Here is a 22,524-nt window from a genome sequence, read left to right on the forward strand (position 1 = left end):
CAGTGAAGCTTGCAGCGAGTCGAGGGGTTGGCCGGTGGCCGCGGCCGTGCGGGCGGCGGGGGCGGGGGCGGGGGCGTGCAGCGTGCGGAACTGCGCCGGCCTCCCCGCGCCACCCGCTCGAGTCTTCTTGGGCCCCTCCTCGCTGGATCCTGGGCTGCGTCTTCAGATGTGGGCCAGCAGAGAAGCGAATGCGTGGGCCTGCTTCTGCGATATTCTACGGGTCGAAGCCCATATCTGACTTTGACTGACTGACTCGCATCCTCGCTTCCTTCCTTCGTAGTACATCAACCACTCGCCGCAAGCATCAGCAGCAGCATCCACCCATGGCGTCCTCCACCGCTGCTGCTCTCCGCGTCGCCTTCCCTCCGCTCTCCGCCCCCGCCGCCGCGGCCTCCTCCTTCTCCTCCTCCACCACCCTCCGCTTCCCTCTCCACCGCGCCCCACGCCCCCTCGCCGTCGCCGCCTTTAAGAAGCTGTCCGAGGCGTCCCCCTTGCCCATCCCCCCGGAGCCCACCCAGCCCCTGGTCGAGGAGGACGCCCTGCCCCCCAAGCCCGGGGTCTACGGAGTCTACGACGCCTCCGGGGAACTGCAGTTCGTCGGGATTTCGCGCAACGTCAGGGCCAGCCTCGAGGGCCACCGCCGGAAGGTCCCCGCCGACCTCTGCGCCTCCGTCAAGGTACTTGCCAATCGCAGCACTACCATGTGTTCCTGTGTAGTAAGCCGTATGCTCCTACCATACGTACAGGATTAGGTTAGTTTCCCCCATTTAATCTCGCCTGGAAACAGATAGATTCATAGATTGGTGTGTCATGTGTGAGCTTCGGATAGTGTTAATTTGGGGCTATGATGGCACACTGATTTCGCTCCACTTCAAGGAGCTGTATCTGTTTTCGCACTTCATTGTTTGGAAAAATCAGTATGCTAGGCTACTAGATTTCTCTGCAGTCCTCAGTAATAGCTGATTGATGTATCGCCAACATTGCCATGACATGATACACATGCTACTTGATTTAGTACAAACCATTTTTCATTCGATATCCTTGGCCACTTCATTTGCCCCGTTCACGATGAGATGGAACCTGATTATATTTTCAACAGGCATCCGCAGGCTCTTAAAGGGAGACATGGCGTTCATTGTGAATTCCAGTTTATTTGATATTGTAGTTTGCATACATTGCAGTTTGTGTTAGGACAGTGGACGTAATTTTTATGGTTGTTACAGGGCCTTTCTTTATAGCAGGTTTTTGGACGTATGGTTTCTGATTACTTCTACCATCGGTTTGTTTTAACTGATCACGGTGCTAGTTCATGAAAATTTTGATCTTGGGTACCATAGAGGGAATCATGAATCCAGACATGTGTTATTAACCAGTATGGGCACTATTCTGCATAAGATAAATCTGTTGAAAAGGACAGAACAATTCCTAATTTTTTGTATATGATTTTATTCTTGCTTTAGTGCTTGAAAATATGATTGCACTATTGTGACATGTGCAGGTTGCAGTAGCAGATGAGGAGATACCAGATCGAACGGTCCTTACTAATGCCTGGAAATCATGGATGGAAGAACATATAGAATCCACAGGCAAGGCGCCACCAGGGAATGTTGCGGGAAACTACACTTGGGTAAGTGCCCCGCAGAGGCCTCCGGACTTGCGGTTGACACCTGGTCGCCATGTTCAGCTGGCTGTCCCACTAGAACAGCTGATAGATCGTCTGGTGAAGGAGAACAAAGTAGTAGCCTTCATCAAAGGATCAAGGAGTGCTCCCCAGTGTGGATTCTCTCAAAGGGTGGTAGGTATCTTGGAAGCACATGGAGTGGATTTCGTAACTGTTGATGTGCTTGATGAGGAACACAACCATGGGTTAAGAGATACCCTGAAGACGTACAGCAACTGGCCGACGTTTCCTCAGGTTTTTGTTGGAGGGGAGCTTGTGGGAGGCTGCGATATTGTTTCATCCATGGCTGAAAAAGGGGAGCTTTCTGCCCTGTTTCAGAAATAGTGCTGGAAGTTCTAGTATGCTCGTTGACCATTTTTACTGTTGTACCTGAGAACTTTAAGCTTCTCTTTTTCCACATTGCTGTAATCCTCTTAAGTCGTTGTAGCACAAAATTACTTGGCCTAAGAAAATGTTCATTTGGATTTTCATGAGGCTGTACCGCTGCAGTCCTACTGATGTGATAATACCAGGATATTTCTGTGGGAGGCTTAGAGTTTGAGGTTATCTGTATATTTGTCATTGCTTCAGATCCTGTACGACATGAAGAATTTGTAGCTTCATGTAATCATGTTAAAAGAATATGTTTCCTAGATTGATGGCAGTTTAATGCAAAACTGGTTTTGGTACAGTAATACTTTTTTAGTAGAGTAACTGGATTGATGAAACGTGGAAGTTGTCTATTAATATTATAATTTTTTAATGCAAAAGTGGAAGTTGTTGTTTCAATGTTTTCTTACGAAGTTGTCTATTAATATTATTTTGAGTGATGACATTCTCCTTTAAATATACAAACAGAAAATGAAATAAACTGTTCAACGTCTATGCTACTTTCAAATTGTACTCATATTTTTGGCAAGGTGGCCAAAAGCCCTTGAATTGGTTGCTATGGATTTTTGGACCCATTCGGTTTTCTCATTTTGAACATCTACTGTTGAAGTGGTAAATGGAAGGAAAGGAAAATGGAGGTGTTCAATATTTGGTGGTTGCATGGATTGTTGTATGACTCAAGGAGAAAATTTTAGTAGTTCAGGACCTTAGTTCATTGCCAGCTTATCTAAACTAGCACTCGCTTCGGTTTTTGGATTGGATGATTCCGGAGTCCGGAACATCTGATGACGTGAACCAAAAACGCTGTTCGATTCTTAACTAACTCTAATCATATTTCACTTCAAATATATGATTTCCAACAAATACAGCACCCAAAGGTTGGGAATGAAAATGAGTAACTGCATTTGAAAGAGAAATTAAAATGGAGCCAAATTACACCATCCATATTCTTGACTAGCTACCTAAAGAGAAGTTCTTTTTTTCTCAACCTCGAGGGAAAACAAGTGCAGGTTGTAGAGCGACCCAGAGCGGGGAGGAACAGAGATCTACAGTAATAAAATCTAATTGACCCATGCGCTGGAGACGGAATCACCAGCCCTTGCCGATGAGCCACAGCCAGTCGAGCACGACGCCGGAGAAGAGGCCACCGAGGAGGCAGACGACGAGCACATTCCCGAGCGCGTTCTGCTCGGGGCCCTTGTACCCCTTGGGCGCCTCCATGAGCACGCACACGGTGAGGTACCCGTTGGTTAGCCCCAGGAAGGAGGTCAGGAAGATCATGTAACCCTGGTTGCCGTAATTGGCCGTGAAGTAGAAGGCCGGGATGAACAAGAACCGCGCCAGGATCGCCGCCATCATGCCCTTCCGGGAGGTCAGCTTGAGGCACTGGATCAGCGGCACGTACCTCCCGATCAGGTCCCACACGTTGTACATGGCGATCAGCACAAGCGCGTACCTGCATCAATTTTCGTCAGAAATGGCGGCACTCCAGAGTTCAGGCACCATCCAATGTTTCATCAAGAGTTGGATGTTTCATGGGAGTGATTTGTAGAATCTAGAAAGCAAGAAACTTCACCATGTTCCCAGGCTGTGTGCTCCGGTGTCTTCAGACAAAAATCCCGGGAAGATCGACAGCGTCAGGACGTATATCAGGTAGATATCGAACGCGTAGTCTATGTTCTCCATCAGTAGCTCTTTTGTGGTCAGGCGCTTGTGTTTCTGTGGATCCTCCTCGACCTGCGGGATTCACGCACTTTACATCATCAGCATTCGATCTCGAATGGCAAAGCTACAGGGAAACGCATAACCATTTGGTATCTGACAGAGGGGCACACATACTTGTGCCTGTTGATCAGAGATGATCCCTGCAGCAGCCAGGTCGCTGGCAACAGTCTTGCTGCCTTCGGCGGCAGCCTTCGAGCGGTAGTACTTCACGATGGGTAGTTTGGCGAAGACGAACGTGTATAAGAGGAGGCACGCCAGCTCGAACAGGCAAGTGATTGAAAAGAACAGTACTGCATAAAGTAATGAAAGACGGATTATTTGACAAATAGAAATCATGGTCCATTGTTAGATTTGTAAAGAAGACTGAAACAGAGGGTCCAATATCAAAGGGAAGAAGAGAGTTATAAACACAAATCCTATTTTGTAAGACTTAATCCAGCAAATAGAAGTAAATAAGGCGAGCTTCTTGGTTAAAACAGATGCAAATCCGTAGTTCTATTTGTCATAGCAATTATATTCTAGAGAAAAATAACCAAAAACACACACATATATAAACCATCTATATAAACTAATTCTGTTGATCATCCCTTTCAATTCCTCACATTTGCTTCAGAATTCAAATAGTTTTATTTTGGAAGTGTCAAGATTTTTTTATATAATTTTCAAACGAAAATATGAATTAACTAAATCTGCGAATGTCTCACAAAATTCGGACTTACTAGCTCCAATGCGAAGACCATCTTTTGAGCTCTCAAAAGCTGCTTTAGTGACTAATCTCAAGGCTGATGTTAGAACCCCTGATGCAGCCAAGCCCGCCATGAAGGACTGAAAACTCAAAGCACAATATAAATAATGAAATACGGCCTCTGAAACCTAAATAATAAAAAAACCTGCCAGATCGGCATATGAAATTCAGTTCAATGGCAGCACCACAAAACACTGAAAAGAGAATGTGAGATGTTACCTGAACGAACTCTGGGCACATTAAGGATAGGTCACCAACCAATGCGCCTTGACAATTCGCATCAGCCGTCCCAAATATGGCGCTGATTATGCATACACCAACGAAGACTCCAAGCCCACCCCGTCCTTTAGTAGCAATATCCAGCTAGAACAACAGACGTGGTAGGTGAGCTGATATGCTGGAACACTAACATTCTTTAATTGTTGGAAGCAATGCACTTACAATTATCAATGCAAAAGAACCGAGGAAGAAAAGGGAAAATCCTGCAAGATTTCTCCGTCTTGTGTTCATCTTTGCTTCATAGTATGTCATGATGAGGGTTATTCCAAAGGCAAAAGGCTGATAAGCTAGTGTGAGGACTCTTGTTGGGTGGTAATCCTGCAAAAATTACATATTTGTTTCAAATTTGAATGTATGAATACAACAAGTACATCAACGAATAAGGGATTAATTTTAACTTCTAAGTAACCATTACTCATGGACTGAACTGAGAACAATGAGATAAATTGAACCATATCAGTAGAAATGAAATTAGCATATCATTCACTAGGACATTTCAATATTTAATGCTAACTGAATCAAGAAGCAAAATCCTTGTTCCATTCAGTTTACCCCAAGAATCAAGATGAATCAGGGATGCGACCCCCCCCCCCCCCCCCACCCCCATGTTTCTCAATTGAATGTTTGCTGCTACTGAACCTATTCGAACCATCAATTGAGTCTCGAAAGCATGTACCGGGAACAGATGCCCGTAGTAATCTTCGATGGTGAGCATACTGTTCCACGCGAAAAGGCTTCCATTCCCCAAAAGCCAGCAGATAAATATACCAAGGAACTTCCCCTGCCAATTTCAGAACCAAACACAGAGCCTCGTCAGTACAAATTAATTTGCAGTTAACAACACTGAATTGACCTGTGTCTGCACTTGCAGAACAGAAGAGAAGGTACCTTGACTTGAGGTGCCTCGGCACCTGCTACGTACGTGCTCATGGTTACTCTATATATTCACCTGCGCCTATAAAAAGCAAAGATTCAGACACGCAATTTGGACCCAGACATCATCAATGGAAAAACTCAAAATGCACATCAAGTTTCCCAATTATGTCTGGCATCGTAGCTAGAATCATTATAGCAAGATGGTCGTCTAAGGGATGCAGATTTCAGAAGATTGATTTCCAAATTTATCTTTCCCCAAAGGAGGAAAAGCAGAATCGATCCCAATTCCGCCATATCCAGATATCTATGACACGACGGAACTGGCTAGGCACATCCGTCTGGCTATGGAAGTCTCAGACGTGCAAGGCACCCGTCGGTACTCACTGCTGGCTGCTGCTACCTACCACCGAACCGAAGTACACGCCACCGAATCCGGTACGCACCGGCGCGCCGCTCAGTCAAGATAAGCGCGCATCATAAAACAGCAAACCGCAAGGATGCTACTGAAGTAGCAGCCTCGCAGGGGAGCAGATCGATCTGCTGAAGCCTGAAGGTTGAAGCACGCGCATGGCGCATGAGACCCGATTGGAAATCGTCGGAGCACCCCAAACAGGCGCGCACCGCATCAACCCCGGAAGGAATCGGCCTTAGCGGACACCACCGAGACCAGAGTCCAGAGGAGGAGGAGGAGAGCTGAGGCAGGCGAGACGGGACGGGAGGAAGAAGTAGCACTCACCGGCCGGCGCAGCAGTCAAACCCCAGCCCACCCGGCGGCGGCGGCAGGCGGCCCGCACGCGAGCGAGGCGGCGGCCGGGGAAGCCGGGGGCAGGGCAACGACCGAGAGGAGGGAGCAGGAACCGGACGGTTAGAGCTGGGGCGCGGTATCTGACGGTGCGCGCGCGCGTGGATGTATATATAGCAGTTGAGATTTACGCGGGGATGTAGCAGCTGGAATCTCCAACCTCTCTCTCTCCCCGACTCTCTGGGGCTTTGACCCCTCCCTCCTCTCGCTCGCCTCGCCTCGGCAGAATCTCTGGGAACCCATCGCGCCAGCGCCAACGCGTGCGCGTTCCGTGAGCCGACTAGGCGCGGCCTGCGTGCGCGAGGGAACGGCGGCGCAAACTATTCGTGCGTTCTCTCGGGGGCGCGGCACGGCGAGCGAGCTATGGCCGGGACGGGGATGGATGGATACCGCTGATGACGGATGGGTTGGACGAAATCGGACGGCGTTCACACCGTCCCCACGCGCGGCGTCAACGCTCGTGGCCAGAAAGAGAATCCTCTCGAGCCCTGGCGTTTTGTTTTGCGTGACCGTGACATGGTTCCGCGTCATCCTCAATGATTCTATTTTTTAAAAAAAATATGTCGCCGTGCTAAACATGGAGTCAAATGCAACCGGGTTTTAAAACCGGCTGGCAGATCGGGATCTAAATAAAAGATCGACCTCGTGGATCGGCTGCCAGTTCAAGAGGCACGGTGGTGGATCTTATCTGCTAGCCGTATCCTTTTCTGTTCTTTGCTTTCTCCAAGGAAAGCTCTCTAATTTTTCTGAGAGAAAGAGGCGGAAGAAGCTCATGGGCGTCGCTGCACTGCACGGCACAGGGAGAATCGAGCAAAGGGAACGGGAGGCTCCGCTCAATTTGACAGGAGACTTTGGAGTTGGAGGGGACAGTGACGCCGGCCGTAGTGGGACCGGAATCCGCTAACCTCATCCTCAGCCACACGCAGCCTCGCTCATCATTGGAAAAACTGGGATCCACTCCCCTCAACTTGAGAGCTTTTTAATTGTTTTCTTTTGTTAAAAAAGATCAACAGTTGGGAGTAGTACTTGATAGTAGTAGTTTAGTGTGTTCTTGCATGGCTAGGTTTCTCATCTTGTCCTTTTCTCTTCCTTGCCGGCCACTTTGGACTATTTTGCTCAGTTTATGCCACCCGTTGCTTCCAAGTCGCAGCTTTTCCTGCACGCCTTTTCGCCAGTCAAACGCTGTGAACCTGTGAATGTGATGTTCCTAATCTAAAATTTATTAAGAAAAAAGGGAATCTTAATTTTGTGCTTTACCCGTGAGTGTGGGCCTGAACCATGTTTCAAGGCACTAGGCATCTGGTCCCTGTCGATATCAACGGATTGGTATTTCGCACGCATCAGAATTCAGAACCTAATCCAGGAGGCCCGCCCATCAACAATGCTGACAACCTGTCGTCGTCTGCATGATTGTATCAGATGCCTTCTGGAGCAGCAAGCGTAGCAAGAATCCTTTTTTTTCTATTTCGATATGGTTGAGCTGAGCCGCTCTTTAATAAGCATCAAGCTTTCTCATCAAAAGGTACATTTGCCCTGTTCAGTTACAAGCCTCTCTTTTTTTTTCTTCAAAAAATCTGAAACCTGTGCTCAACAGAACTGTGCAAACTGGTACACAAGGACATCAGTGATGCCACTTCCCAACATCGTACAGTATTGCATGAAATTGTACACTTCATCGTGTCCTTCCGTTACTTCTTCCGGTCTTCCCTTCCCCTTTTTTGCGCAGATCTGAACCCGTGAAAAATGTGGTGCGATGTGCGATAGGAAGTGAAATCGTCGGTGGAAGATGATCCAAATGCTGTGTGGCGCTTGATTGCAACCACACGCTGGGAGACGACGAGAGGAAAACATGATACATGATCAGGTCACCACCCTTTGCCTATGAGCCACACCCAATCAAGAACGGCCCCGCAGAAGATGCCTCCCAAGAGGCAGAGCACAAGCAAGTTGCCCAAAGCGTTTTGTTCCGGTCCCTGCATCCACCATCATGTAGACAACTTGGTCAGATGTTATAATACACAGTGATTCTCCTATGGTGAGCTCGGAGCACTTATACACTAACCTTGTACCCTTTGGGCGCCTCAGTGAGGACGCACACGGTGAGATATCCGTTGCTCAAACCCAGAAATGACGTTAGCATGATCATCCAGCCCTGATCGCCATACTTTGCGGTGTAGTAGAATGCAGGGATGAGCAATAACCGTGAAACAACTGCGACTAGGAGGCCTTTCCGAGACCTCAGTTTGATTTGCTCGATCAGAGGTACGTATCTTCCAATCAGATCCCACACATTATAGCTCGCGATCAAAACAAGCGCATACCTGCATAATGATGTGGCATAGTGTGAGTGCAATCTTTTGTCCTTTGATAACAACACAAACTTTTAGGTCCTATCAGTCGACAGTCAACTACAGAAATTCAGATAGCAAACTACCAAGAGCCCAAGCTGTGTGAACCAGTATCTTCAGCTAAAAACCCTGGGAAGATCGACAAAGTCAATATATAGATCAGGAACATGTCCAATGCATAGTCTATGTTCTGCAGTAGCAGTTGCTTGGTGCTCAAACGCTCAACACATGCAGGGTCCTCTTCAGACTGAAAAATTCATACAAAATTTAATTTCAGTGGATTAGGTAACAACCATACAAAACTTGCTGCCAATTAATACAGTACCGTTGGATTTGGGCGATTTAGCAGCAAGATCAGCAGTGACTGTCAGAGATCCCTCTGAAGCTGCTTTTGAACGATAGTACTTCACAATTGGCAACTTAGGGAAGATGAAAGCATATAGCAGAACACACAGCAGCTCAAAGAAGCACGATATTGAGGTGAAGAGCACTGCGTAAATTTTCAAGCAAGTAAATATATCAGATACAGGTCAACGGGTGCAAATTTATCCATAGTTGTCTCTAACATACTAGCTCCTTTGCGAAGTCCATCTCGGGAATTCTCGAAAGCTGCTTTCGTTACCAACCTCAACGCAGAGGTTATCGCTCCTGATGCAGCTAATCCAGCAAAGAAGGACTGATAATAAAACAAATTAACCAATAAGCTACACTGCAAGTCAAGAACCAAACTGTGTTTCTTGAATCTTCCAAAGAAACAAAATTCTCCCGAAATGGTACCTGGATGAACTCTGGGCACATCAGAGAGAGATCACCCGTCATCCCACCTTGAACATGACCATCAGCAACCCCAAAAGCAGCGGCAATGATACATATGCCAATAAAGGGTGCCATTCCACCTCTTCCTGAAGTTGCAACATCCAGCTGCAACGTATGAGAAAAAATTAGCGAACATGTGAGATATGGTACAACAGATTAGCTATTCAAACAAGAACGTGCGAGTGCAATCAGTTATGCTTACAATGATTGCTGCAAATGAGCTCAACAAGAACAGAGTGTACCCCGCCAAATTGCGCAACCTAGTGTTGACCTTTGCTTCATGATATGTGAATATTGTCGTTGTGGCGAGGACGAATGGTTGATATGTCAGTGTAACAACTCTAGTGGGGTGGTACTTCTGCATTCAGAAAGCATAAAATCTGTTAAACAGAACATCCTTTTGTCTCAGTAATTTTGACATAGTTGGAGAACTAAGAAGAGAACAACAATACTGCATGCAGTTCATACCGGGAAAAGGTATATGTAGTAATCTTCAATAGTAAGCATGCTGTTGAACCCAAAGAGGCATCCATTTCCCAGAAGCCAGCATATGAAAATCCCGCAATATTTTCCCTAAGGTCAGTATACAATTGTTGCAGAAACCAACTTGTTGTAAGTTAAGAGATCACAAGAACCATTTCACTACTAGAGCTAACGCAAACCTGATTTGCAGCAAACGAAGGGTCTTCTTTCTCGTATACCATATTTCATGTCACTTTGATGGCCCTACGGATAAAAAACAAGCATTGAGTAAAAAGGATCACACAAAGACATGTGCAGAAAACCGGCACTTGGAAAACAAAGACTACTTACCAGGATGACACTCTAAGATGAGGATCTGTGCATCAAACATAGAAAATCTAGGGAAGCATATATATAGGCAGAAGGCCAGGAAGTTTGAACTAACAGAAGGAACAAAGAGGAATGAGCAGGCTAGGAAAGGAAGAAGAGGCTGCACTCTGGAGAGGACTGGTTTGAGGTTAGATGAACCAACAGAAAATACTCTGTCCAACCTAGGCCATCACATGAAAGCATTTTATAGATGCTTGCTTCATATCTTCATTCCAGCAGATGGGACCACAATCACATCCACATGACGCTGAGCAAGAAAAATTGGTGATAACAAAGATGCGTACCCATTGTTCAGTATAGCAAGTGGTAGTATTTTAACCTTTCAAGTCTCGATCCTGGGGATAAAAAAAATAGTTCCTTGAATCATTGCAATTTTTTTTTTGAAGGGTCGTTGAATTTGAATCAATGCATGGAAACTCTCGGATTCACATTGGGCCATAACAACCCATGCTCAACCGGGTATCACATACTGCCACATGCCTCACCAATTGTAGCATAATTGCTGTGTTGCTTACAGCCCATGACAGGACTTTTTTAGAGATCAATCAGCACTACTAGGGACAAGGCAGTGATACCTTATCTAGTTTTTTTTTTGACTTTTTGTAGTGTCATCCAATGATCCAATGGATTTTGTTGCAAAAGCGACAGATGACATCTTCATTCAGGATCCCTCTGCCTGCACCGTAGGTCGTTCATCAAGAAATTGAACTCCTGCAGTTCTGCCGTCGGAGCAGTGAGTACGGTGAGTGCGACGGAGTGGACTTGCGGCTGCTATTTCCAGGTGAGAGGTGACAAGCGAATACAGGATGTGGAGCGAATTCTTGAACTAAAAAAATGTTTGATGAAGCGACCACGAGCCACATACCTAGTACGGGTGCATATGCGCGACGAGGAGAGGAACCGTTCCTATCGCTTTGGCCTGAGAATCTCGGCTTGAAGCAGCCCCAATTCCAGCCATTTCCGCCCACGAGGCGTGGTGGCGTAGGCTGGCAGCAGGGGCTAACCAGGAGAGTGGAGGTAGGCGGAGGTAGCACTGGAAGGAAGCATCAGTCAATCTCCGGCTCTCCGCCATCCATGGAACGCGCGAAGAGGGATGGCCGGCAGTTGTGCGCCGCCGCCGCCGGAGATGAGCATGACGAGAGGTTGGAACGGCCAAAAAGCCGGAGAAAACGGCGGCGAGTAGATCGGCGTACGACTGGGCTGCAAATGGGTTGAAATATTGGGCTGTAATGGCATCATCCTGGGTTTGCTCAGCCCAAGTCCAACTCAAATTAATAATTCTCCCAGATTAATAATTAGCTGCCCGCAAATAAAGAACCTTTACGAGGCACAAAATAAATGATAGTAACTCCCAAACTAGCAAGGTGGCCCGCGCAAATAGCGCTGGTGTCTAACTTTTATGCCGGTATTTGTGATTTTTTACTTCAAAATAAATGGATGCATAAATTTTAATTTAATCATCCCATTGTTATTTTGTTATCCTAATAGCATGGCGTTGATCAAGAGCTACCATTTATATTTTTTCCCATCGCTATATTTTATAGTGTATCTCTCTGGAACATGAATTTTGGAGAAAAGAAAATACCTTCAAAAATATAATTAAAGATTTATATATTTTTAGAAATATATTTGTTTATTTGCGGACCAGTAATGTATATTTTTATTTGAGAGATTTTAGTTGTGATGATAAATTATCCTTTAATTTTAAAAATATCTAGGTGAGTGATTCGATGTGTACCGCGAGAACTAATAAACAGAATTAAATATGAATTCACATTGAAACCTTAATGAGCAATTTCCTCATCATTGATCAGCACCATGTCATCCACCAAGATATTGCCAACAGCGCTCTTCCGATTTCGATGGCACGCTTGCAAGTGGAAAAACCTTGTATTAGCATCACCTTCAGCAAGATAAGTTAACCGAGAGCGTTGCCTTGTGATTGTTCTTAGCAAAGATGCTAGGCCGACACAGTTGAGCTTCGCTTTTCGTCGCAATCTCAGCTCATGGGGAGCAAGCTGTCTAAACTCCTGGGCTCAGTCGAAGCGGAGGGCAAGCACCTTGGCAATAGCTAGCTGCAATCGGACCGAGCCGACATGTTTGGCGCTCCAGCTTTGCAGTGCTTTGGCAGTGTTGCGCGGCTTGTAATCCAAGGTGCAGAAGGCATCAGCATCAGTCCTAGGGCATGTCCAAGCCGCCTCCACCACGTGCAAGAACCCCTCAAACTTAGGCCAAATATTTTCAAAATAAAACCGCCTGAAACTATTCAGGGGTGTTGCGGTGGAAAGCCGGAGTGGGGCGTGGTCGGAACATTCCGAGGCAAGGGTGGAGAGAACGTGATTGGGATAAAGGAGCATCCAGTCTTCAGAAGTGAAGACTCTATCCAGTCGCTCAAGCGTAGGGTTGTCCCTCTCACTGCTCCAAGTGAAGCGCCGCCCATTCAAATGTAGCTCTTGCAGCTCAGTGTCGTCGATAAATCGACGGAAGCGACCCATCATTCTATGATTTAGAATGGTATTGTTTTTGTCTTCCGCTCTGTAAATCAGGTTGAAGTCGCCGCAAAGGAGAAAGGGACCAGTACACCCAGCTTTAACAGAGCGCAGCTCGTCTAGAAAGAGGACTTTTTCACCATAGCTTTGGGGCCCATAGACACTGGTAATCCACCAATCATCATTAGAGGAACGGTTGACAACCTTCGCCGGCGAGTAGTCGCGAAAGATAGGATTAGAGCAATCCCATTGGTCTCTATTCCAGGCGAACAGAATGCCACCACAAGTATGGGAAGCAGGACGGTGAAACAAGTCAAAACCAGCAAGGCAGGACAATCATCAAGCTTCGTTTCCTGCAGGGAAACAAGAGAAAATCTCAGCTCTCTAACCACCGAACGTCGGGCCCTCGAGTTCAGACCCCGGACATTCCATACTAATAAGTTTTCAAAATTCATAAATAACAGTTTGGCGACCAAAGAGAGCAAAAGCAACTGCTAATTATCCAACGGTTCCGACTCATCAGCTACTACCATGGGAGCGGAATTTGGCAGCAGCTCTTCAAGGGCTTCAGCTTGCCACAAGGAGAGGGTGCCCGAGAACGTATCCCACATTGCTGGTACGAGGAAGTATCCGGCGCGGCATTGGTGGGAGCCATGCCAAGGTGCTTCATGAGAACGTTTTGCGCCTGGATCGCGGGCTTCGTGGCCCGGCCGGTGTCTGGACTTCCTTGCAAGCCGCTCGCTGCGTCGAATGGCCACCATCTTTGGTGGGGAACGTGCATGACGGCGAGGTGGCGGGGCAGCGGCCACAGGTGAAGGAGCCTCCCTGCATATATTCATTGCAGAATTTGCAACGACCTGTCGAACCGGCGTGCAAGCATCAGCTTGGATATGAAAAGGCAGCGAGGGGAGGGGCCCTTCGGCGGTGTTAACATTGCGCCGGGAGGGTGGTGAGTCCAGAACCGCGACCGAAGTTTAGACATCATCAAAACATACCCTTTCCAAATCCGCAGCAGAGACGTCGCAGCCACCATCCGGCTAAGAGTCATGTCTAGCATGCGGCGAGGGAGTAGTCGACTCGGCCATGAGCGTGGGCCGAATCCACGATCGGGGCAAAGTGTCGGGCTGGATTTCTGCTTCGAGTAGCATGGGATCCCATGCTGGGGTCATCTGGGCATCCCGCAAGGTTGTCTGATGATCCCCCGGGGTGTTGCAGCCCAAGGGTGAGTTCACCATCCGTGGCGAGGACAGCAACACCCCAAAACACATGGGGTCAGCCACAGGCGGAGGTGTCTCCGCGCGACAGAAGGCTTCGGGAGGAGACCAAAGGATGTCCACATCAGATGGAGGTGTGCTCGGGGTGCCACCCGAAGAGCAGTGCCACATGGGAGGCAAGCGGCCAAATGTCAGCGGCCGTGGCAGCGACCAGCCGAGAGCTCGCTGTCCGCAAGGGCAGCCTGGAGACGACCCTCCCGAATTCCCCTAGTCCGACGATGAACGGGAGCCATCGTCATTTTCCAGCCGCCGGAAAACAGTCTTTTGCGGCCACGGTGAGGATCTCGATTTAGCATTATAGCCAGGATAGTCCTCCTCATCATCATCATCACTCCCCCACCTATCAGGGAGGACGCTAGGATCGCTGGACCCATCTGAAGGCTCCCTCCAATCCTGAATTCCCAGAATTTCCTGAGTGGTCACCGGCGGAGGGGGGCTCTCAGCTAGAGAGAGAATTCCCCCACCGGCCGAGACCAAACTAAATGCTTAAATTCTTGAATCACTGAATCGTATGTCCACAAGTTTCCGTGAATAAGTAGCATCCTTATAGGCATAATCAAGTGCAGCCCATTTGATAAAAGAGGGATTGGTAACGGTCCAAAAGCCGGGCCGCAATCGCATCATGTGTACCATTTTGGGCTTGCTCAGCTCAGGTCCAACACGACTTTTTCCGTTCAACTAATAAATACCGTAAGCATCAGCATCACTAAAATATCTAGTCGGCAAGACATTTAGTACTTCAGCACTGTAACAAGTGCATACCATGTGAATAGGATCATTCATACTAATTTGCGATGGAAAAAAATACACTTTTCTGTCAACTACTAACACGAGATATCAGTTGCGATCTGCTTGTTTGCATGGTTGAACCCGTGAAAAAAAAATAGTTTGGCTTCACCATCCTTTGCCTATGAGCCACAACCAATCAGAAACAGCGCCAACAAATATACCTGCCAAGAGGAAAAGCACCAGCAGGTTTCCTAAGGCATTTTGTTCTGGACCCTGCGAAACACAAGCATGTACATTCCTTCAGGAATACACAGTTGAAAACATCCATGGTGGCTCAAAATTGCTCACACCCCAACCTTGTAGCCTTTGGGAGCCTCAGCGAGGACGCAGACAGTGAGATGTCCATTGCTCAATCCAAGAAACGACGTTAACATGATCATCCAGCCCTGGTCACCATACTTCGCAGTGAAGTAGAACGCAGGGATGAGCAGGAACCTTGAGATGACTGCGAGTAGTAGCCCCTTTCTGGATGTCAGCTTGATTTGCTCTATCAGAGGCAAGTATCTTCCAATTAGGTCGGACACATTAAAGCTTGCGATCAAGACAAGCACATACCTGAATTGTGAATGAAAGCACTGATTGATCACCACTATCATACATGATTTTGCAATGACAAAGAGGTGAACATAGTCAGCTGAATAAATAAATTGAAATAGGTTAATACCAAGAACCCAAACTATGTGACCCAGTGTCTTCAGCCAAAAACCCTGGAAAAATCGATAGTGTCAGGATATAGATCAAGAAGATGTCCAGAGCATAGTCCATATTCTGGTGTAGCAACTGCTTGTTGCTTAATCGTTCAGTGTGAGCAGGAGCTTCTTCAGCCTGATCAATCCATCAGAAATTCAGCATTTTGAGATTCTTTTTCCAACTGAAACAAGGGTTTCTGTCACTTAAGTGCATACCAATGGATTTGAGCGACTTTTGATGCCTCCAGCAGCTAGGTCAGCAGTGACCGTCAAGGACCCCTCAGAGGCCGCTCTTGAACGGTAGAATTTCACAATTGGCAACTTAGGGAATACGAAAGCATAAAGTAGAACGCATAGCAGCTCAAAGAAGCATGATATTGAGGAGAATAACACTGCCATCAAATATGCAGTTTATACAGATGCATCAATAACTTTGGCTTTCATGAAACAGTAAATGGAACTCTAGTTGTTATAAACATACTAGCTCCTTTGCGAAGCCCATCTCTGGAATTCTCAAAATACGCCTTTGTGAAGAACCTCAGTGCCGAGGTTATTGCACCCGATGCAGCTATGCCGGCAAAGAATGACTGCACGGTAAGTTTATAATAAGCAAATCCTGACCAAATGATTGTAGTAAAAATTGTTGTTGTAATCATGGTTATATAAAATGGTACCTGAACGAATTCTGGGCACATTAGGGACAGATCACCAGTCATCCCACCTTGAACATGACCATCGGCTATGCCAAAAGCAGCGGCAATAATGCATACACCAACAAATGGGGCGATTCCACCACCTCCTGAAGATAAGACATCCAGCTACCCCAGAAAAGAACAAGTGACGTTTGGTATAATGTGTTCGCAGTTCAGAACATGTATGTGCCAGTAGGCTGTAATCAGCAGGACTTACAATAATCACTCCAAATGAACTCAAGAAGAATAGCATGTATCCTGCCAAGTTGCGCAACCTAGTGTTGACCTTTGCCTCATGATACGTAAATATGGCGGTTGTGACCAGAACAAAGGGCTGATAGGCGAGAGTTATAATTCTAGTTGGATGGTACTTCTGCATTCAGAAGGCATAATTTGTTAAACTACCTATATGAACCAGTAAAAATTCATGTAAATTTGATATTTCTTTAAAAAAATATATGATGGAAGTAACAGTCATGCAGATATTCATACCGGGAAGATGTACGTGTAGTAATCTTCAATTGTAAGCATCCCATTGAACCCAAACAAACATCCATTTCCAAGAAGCCAGCAGATGAAAATGCCCCAAGACTTTCCCTGTTACCAGCATTCCAGCGATGCAAACACCAAATTCAGCATGTGAAAGATACTGAAAACGTCTCTTTAGCAAGAACAACTAGCACAAACCTGAGTTTTAGCAGCTCCAGTATGTTTGTCATCATACTCCATGCCTAATTCACTATGACGGCCCTGGAGATCGATAACACAAGCAGTGGGAAGAGCGGCAAGAGTCAAACTGGTAGCATAAAGTCACATATATTAAGCTTTGAACCATGTACTTTGGAAAACTGAGGGCACTTACAGGGATTAGGCTGTAAGACGAAGAGGCAGCCATTGAGCACAAGGGCGAAGAAACGTCTGCCGAAAACGCCAAAAGGAAACACCAATAGAACAAACGGGAGAGAGAGAGAGAGAGAGAGAGAGAGAGAGAGAGAGCAAACTAGGAGGGGAACAAAATTAAAGAAACAAATGTCACTCTCGCTGTGGAAGGTTAGGTGATCTAAGAAGAAGTTGTTTACACGCCTAAAAGCACATGGAAATATTATATCTGTCCTGGCCTCGCGTGTTACCACCACCAGCTGGGATCACACTCACATGAGCTGAGTCAGGAAAAGAAAAATATCTTCTTCAACGAAAGCGATTCTTCTGGCTTCAGGGACAAGAAAAATGTTGACAGACTGAGAACTGAGAATAACCATGAAATACACAGATAAGTCGGGTCTTCAAGTTGCAATTCGAGAAGCACATAAACAGCATTCCTGGCCTGTTCAACAAGAGGTGCAAGCTGCATTCTTTCTGTTGTGGTGGTGCATCTCTGAACCTCTTCTCATGTTTCCTAGTTGCTGTGGTACATTTCAATGAGGAGGTTCCATTTGCATCCGTAACTAATATGTAGCCGTGGCACGATGGAAGCTCAATCTGGAACTGGAATTACAGTCGATCGAGCTTATACTGTCGAGCACCGGACATTAGGCAAAACTTCATAGAGGGCGAGGGGAAAAGGAGAGCAGATTCTGCCGGAACAAGACCTGGAAGGAAGCCCGGATCTGGGGGAGACCCTGCCCCCAGGCCCCAGGTTCGCCCTTGCAAGCCGCGCCGGCGGACCGGCGGGAGGGACCTGGGGTTAGCGAAGGGACAGAGAGGAGGAGCACCCCCGTCGGACAATATCCTTCGGACTAGCGCTCGGGTGAGGTGTGGTAGCCATCGACGCCGGTCAATCGCCGAGAGCACGGGAGAAGACAATGAGATACCCATTATTGAATCACGTATTTACATAAACACCTCTAATTTGGATCGCGATTAATAATCACGATCCGAATTAAGTGGTATATGCAAAAATTTGGATCGTGATTTTCATATACCCCTGGATCGGATCGCGATTACTAATCGCGATCCGGGATGTAAAAATCTGGATCGCATTAATAGTAAGGATCTAAATTGAGGGGTTTTGTGTAAAGTTTCCAGATCGGCGACATAGACGCCGGCGGCCGGCGTGGCCGCTGTCCACCGGCGACCGCCGCTGTCCCCAACCATATACTGCAGCGCGGAGCCATCTATGTCGATCCAACGACCGCTGTTGCCTGCTGCCATGGCCGTCCGACAGACTGGAATTCATCTTGGGGTGTTCTCGCGGTCTCGCCTCGAACTGTGCCGCCGCCGCCTCCGTGCTGGGCTGGACGTAGGAGCCGCGCTCTCCGCGCGACAGGGCCGGACACCGGAGGAGGACGGAGAAGTTTTAGGGCGCCGCCGGGCTGGGGAGGATGGCGGGCATCCACAAGGCCGGCCACGGAGGTCGCGATGGCCGGTCGACGGCGTCGAGGGCCGCAACGCCACTGCGTGCGCAGCAATGAATTTCACGTATATACATCGACGGAGGGCTTTCGGTGTACGCCATCAGCATCCATGGTTGTTCGAGTATTTCATCCAGGCAAACGGCGGGCATGAGGATTCATCTTCATCTGACCCCTGTAAAAATCTTGCTGAGAGTCAATCGAATAAGAGATGAAACGAATTGAGGTTCACATGATCGTCTCAAAAATCAGTTGCAGGCAAACGACGACGAAAGAACTAAACACGACTGCCAGCTTACAGATCACCATCCTCTGCTCAGGAAGAATAGCCTATACCCAGCCAAGTTGCGCAGCCCTGTGACCAGAATTCCATGTTTGCAGAACTGATCCTTAGCAAGAGTCGTTTCAAAAGCAGGTTATTGACTGAACAAAGTAACCATTTTATTCATAGTGGAAACCACAAGCCTGAGTTGTAGGCAACCCAGGATCTTATTCCTTGCAAAGCATGCTAGGTTCAACTTGATGGCCTTATAGATCAAGAAACAAGTACCACCGTAGCAGCAGCAAAAGGAATGAGGAACGAAGGTGGCATAGAACTGAGCTCTCTAGTTTAGGAAAACAAGGGACATGCACTTACCATTTAGTAATATATTATGTAAGAGAGTTTTGCTCCGCTGGTCCTTTTCACAAAATCTGCATGAATCTTAAAGCAGCTGAATTAATTAATTTTATTTTTCTCCACTTGGGTATTGTTTGGACCCGGCCCTACCCGTACCCTGATGAGTCCCGATCCATCAGCCGTTTCGTTCTAAGAATCCGAGTACGGGCACATCCGTATCTCACGTTCATCTTCAACTTCTCTCTCTCTCTCTACACGTGCAGCTGCCGTCGCCTACACCAGTGCCGCACCACCTCTCTTCCCCGGCCTCCCTTGCCGCCGACGTTTCTCCCCACCGGAGGCCTTCCCCCAACGCCTGCGACCACCACTGACGGCCGGTGGCACCAGCGCCTCCTTGCTGCTCGCCACTGCAACGGCACCACACATCCCGAGCGACGGCCGCCGGCACTTCCCTCGCGCGTCCCCGTCCCTCGCCGATCCGATTTCGTCGGGTACGGCGACAACTCCATCTCCCCCACGATTTTTCAGCCATGGCCCTCATGCTCCACGAGCCCAGCCATTCCAAGGCAGCTACGCCATTCGGGCAGACGGACGGCAGAAACTCCCTGGCACTCACCCCGCTCCGATTTCGTGGGGCACGACGGCGGCTCCCTTGCGATTTCATACCCCTCCCTGATCCGCCTACATGAGGACGAGCGGAGGGAGTGCGGCAGCACTCGAAGGCGACATCATTCCACAACAGAGGCGCCTTCCGGGTATTTACCTAGTTCTCTCGTCCTGTGTCAATTATGCTCCGTTGCAAGTAGATACTATTAGAGTGTGGTTCTGATTGTCACCTGCTGCTTTTTTCTTCATACTAGGAGATGTATGCTCTGTTTGTGCAGTTGAGGCATACAATGATCAGGAACTGAGAGTGGCAAGAGCAACAAGTAGTAAGAGCTCAGTAGCATACCGTTCGTGAATCACTTCTCTGACAAAAAGCAGTTATTGCTGGAGGGGCATTGTTGCCGTAATTTCAGTACTGCTCCGTTTAAAGTCTCCATCAGTACTACGTGTACCAGCATTGTTCCCACACTTTTAGCACTACTCCATTTACTAGTTCTACTGAAGGGATCTCGTTTCCATACTTCCAGTACTGCTCCGAATTCTACACTAGTACTACGTATAGTTTACTGAAGGAGTCTCGTTTCCATAACACTGCATTTACTGGTTCCTGACTAGTTTTACGCAACATTAGCAACCTCGACTCCTCCAGCTCCCATGCTCGAGGGCTGGGTTCGACAGGGCACTCAGCGTGCTTTCGGCAAATCGTTTAAGTTTTCACGTTCGGAGGCTGGACGTCGCAGAACTATTTGGAAAATTCGTAGAAGAACCCGATTTTAGAGGCTTTTTGAAGATTTATCTCGGGAAGATAATTATTTAACCATTATTTTAGGGATTTTATTCTCAGATAAGGGATTTTTAAAATTTTAACTCAGAAATCTTATCTAGACATTGACTCAAGGAAAAGGGTTTAATTTGAGCAGTAATTTAGGGTATTTTTTGAAGAAATTATTTGTTTAACTATTTTTTCAGGGAATTCATTATGAAAAAAGCGGTTTTCGAATTTCTGAACCAATTTGCCCATTTTAACCATCAAATTCTTACTATCATGTATTGCATGCCATGGTTGTTTGGATCTCTTTTTCCGAATCTTTGGGAGTTGAATTCAATGCTCAGGGGCTGCAGGGACATATGTCATCAACGACTTATTTTTCAAATCTTTTAGAAGATAAGAACAGAAGATTTAAGACTAATTTGACTCTCGGCTTGATTCTTCGATTCAACCTAATACTCGGAGGCTACTACATACGGAATACGAGTTTAATTGAACCCCGTATAAAAGAAGACTTGACAACTACTCGGGGTATAATCACCTCACAACCTGGATGCAGCCAAGGAAATACTCGGAAGATACCTTCAAGATGGAGTTCAAGAGAACTTGAAGACGCTTTCAGAAGTACTTGGAAGCCTGCAGTACTCGACTACGAAGAGCTCGGAGGTTTGTCAGACCCGGACCCACGGGACTGTGCACATAGCGTACATATTATAGGATAAGGTGCGGGACATAGTCCACATCGTACACCAATTGTAACTACTCGTATAGTAGTAGAACTAGTCGGAACAGAAAGAAGTCGAAACAGAAAGAAACTATCCGAATAGTATTTAGATAGGACTCCTGAACTCTTATCTGGCTAGGATTTTTGTACAACCTTGTTCCCAAAACTATATAAGGGCGGGCAATAACCTCCTGCAAATCACACACATAACGTTTGCTCGTATCTCTCATCAAAGGGTGCTATTCTATAATGTTTCTTTAGCAGATCCCCTGCTAATCCGAGCGATCTTTCAAATATTTGTCCCACATTCATTCGTGAGGGTACTCATAAGGGACTGAAGACCATATCAACAGGTGTTCCATCTTGCAAATAGGGCATATCTTGCCTAGGCAAGATTTTTGAAACGTAAGGTATTACGCTCTCGGCGATCCGAACCGGTCTAAACTTTGTGTTCTTTGCACATTCGAATTTTTAATCTCGGCGACACTCTATCTACAAACTCACCACCTCGAGGGTATCTCTCAGTGGGCGTGGCGGTAAAACGCTGACAGAGGGTAACTGTGCACTATACTATTATAACGATAACCTCTATAGTTGTTAATTAAAAAGCAATAATAACTGTCATAGTAGAATAACGAGCTATGTACGAGCCGGGCTATTTTCATATTGTGCTGGTCTAAGCAGGGTCCAAAATGCAAACTGTACCATACCGCCCATCGTACTGAGATCGTGCTAAGATTCTATGTACATCCTCGTGTTCGTGTCCAGTCTAACATTTTGCATGCCGTACGCTTTGGGTCTGCCTAAAGATCGGATTCGAATCAGGAAACTGTTTACTCCCTGCCACCGTTTGATCCAGCTTTAACACGGTCCAGATCACGCCTGAATCGCCCATAAATGATTCCTCGAACAAGAAAAAGAAAACCCCATAAATGGTTCCTCGAAAAGAAAAGGATCCCCCATCAATGCACATCGTACAATCTCGGCCACCCGATCTCAATCCACCGGCCGAGCCGCTCCCGGCGCAGC

The 22,524-nt window shown here is 47.0% G+C and overlaps 4 protein-coding genes and 1 long non-coding RNA gene across 5 annotated transcripts; 2 read left to right on the forward strand and 3 right to left on the reverse strand.

Annotated features, from left to right (window-relative positions):
- Positions 1-282: 282 nt before the first annotated feature.
- On the forward strand, positions 283-2,313 carry LOC112883259 (monothiol glutaredoxin-S12, chloroplastic). The gene is made up of 2 exons (XM_025948533.1): positions 283-677; positions 1,499-2,313. The coding sequence occupies exons 1-2, from the start codon at positions 324-326 to the stop codon at positions 2,003-2,005; spliced, it is 861 nt and encodes a 286-aa protein (XP_025804318.1). The 5' UTR covers positions 283-323; the 3' UTR covers positions 2,006-2,313.
- Positions 2,314-2,950: 637 nt separating this feature from the next.
- On the reverse strand, positions 2,951-6,809 carry LOC112883371 (equilibrative nucleotide transporter 3-like). The gene is made up of 9 exons (XM_025948664.1): positions 6,412-6,809; positions 5,688-5,754; positions 5,476-5,580; positions 4,962-5,117; positions 4,740-4,883; positions 4,495-4,600; positions 3,890-4,065; positions 3,627-3,787; positions 2,951-3,506 (listed from the first exon to the last, which is right to left on the reverse strand). Exons 2-9 carry the CDS (start codon positions 5,727-5,729, stop codon positions 3,140-3,142), a joined length of 1,257 nt encoding a protein of 418 aa, XP_025804449.1. The 5' UTR covers positions 5,730-5,754; positions 6,412-6,809; the 3' UTR covers positions 2,951-3,139.
- A 1,204-nt stretch (positions 6,810-8,013) lies between these two features.
- On the reverse strand, positions 8,014-11,664 carry LOC112879447 (equilibrative nucleotide transporter 3-like). Its single transcript, XM_025943694.1, has 10 exons — positions 11,359-11,664; positions 10,304-11,261; positions 10,110-10,214; positions 9,844-9,999; positions 9,603-9,746; positions 9,396-9,501; positions 9,145-9,315; positions 8,912-9,077; positions 8,540-8,798; positions 8,014-8,450 (listed from the first exon to the last, which is right to left on the reverse strand). Exons 2-10 carry the CDS (start codon positions 10,343-10,345, stop codon positions 8,343-8,345), a joined length of 1,257 nt encoding a protein of 418 aa, XP_025799479.1. The 5' UTR covers positions 10,346-11,261; positions 11,359-11,664; the 3' UTR covers positions 8,014-8,342.
- Positions 11,665-14,975: 3,311 nt separating this feature from the next.
- LOC112881508 (equilibrative nucleotide transporter 3-like) lies at positions 14,976-18,148 on the reverse strand. Its single transcript, XM_025946238.1, has 10 exons — positions 17,289-18,148; positions 17,114-17,176; positions 16,919-17,023; positions 16,644-16,799; positions 16,409-16,552; positions 16,216-16,321; positions 15,951-16,126; positions 15,710-15,870; positions 15,342-15,600; positions 14,976-15,258 (listed from the first exon to the last, which is right to left on the reverse strand). The coding sequence occupies exons 1-10, from the start codon at positions 17,319-17,321 to the stop codon at positions 15,151-15,153; spliced, it is 1,311 nt and encodes a 436-aa protein (XP_025802023.1). The 5' UTR covers positions 17,322-18,148; the 3' UTR covers positions 14,976-15,150.
- Positions 18,149-19,541: 1,393 nt separating this feature from the next.
- On the forward strand, positions 19,542-20,629 carry LOC112883313. The gene is made up of 2 exons (XR_003226801.1): positions 19,542-20,151; positions 20,257-20,629. It is a non-coding gene; the product is annotated as an uncharacterized LOC112883313 (long non-coding RNA).
- Positions 20,630-22,524: the final 1,895 nt, after the last annotated feature.

The sequence above is a fragment of the Panicum hallii genome, chromosome 2 (genome assembly GCF_002211085.1).
Source record: "Panicum hallii strain FIL2 chromosome 2, PHallii_v3.1, whole genome shotgun sequence".
In the NCBI taxonomy this organism is placed as follows: Eukaryota; Viridiplantae; Streptophyta; class Magnoliopsida; order Poales; family Poaceae; genus Panicum; species Panicum hallii.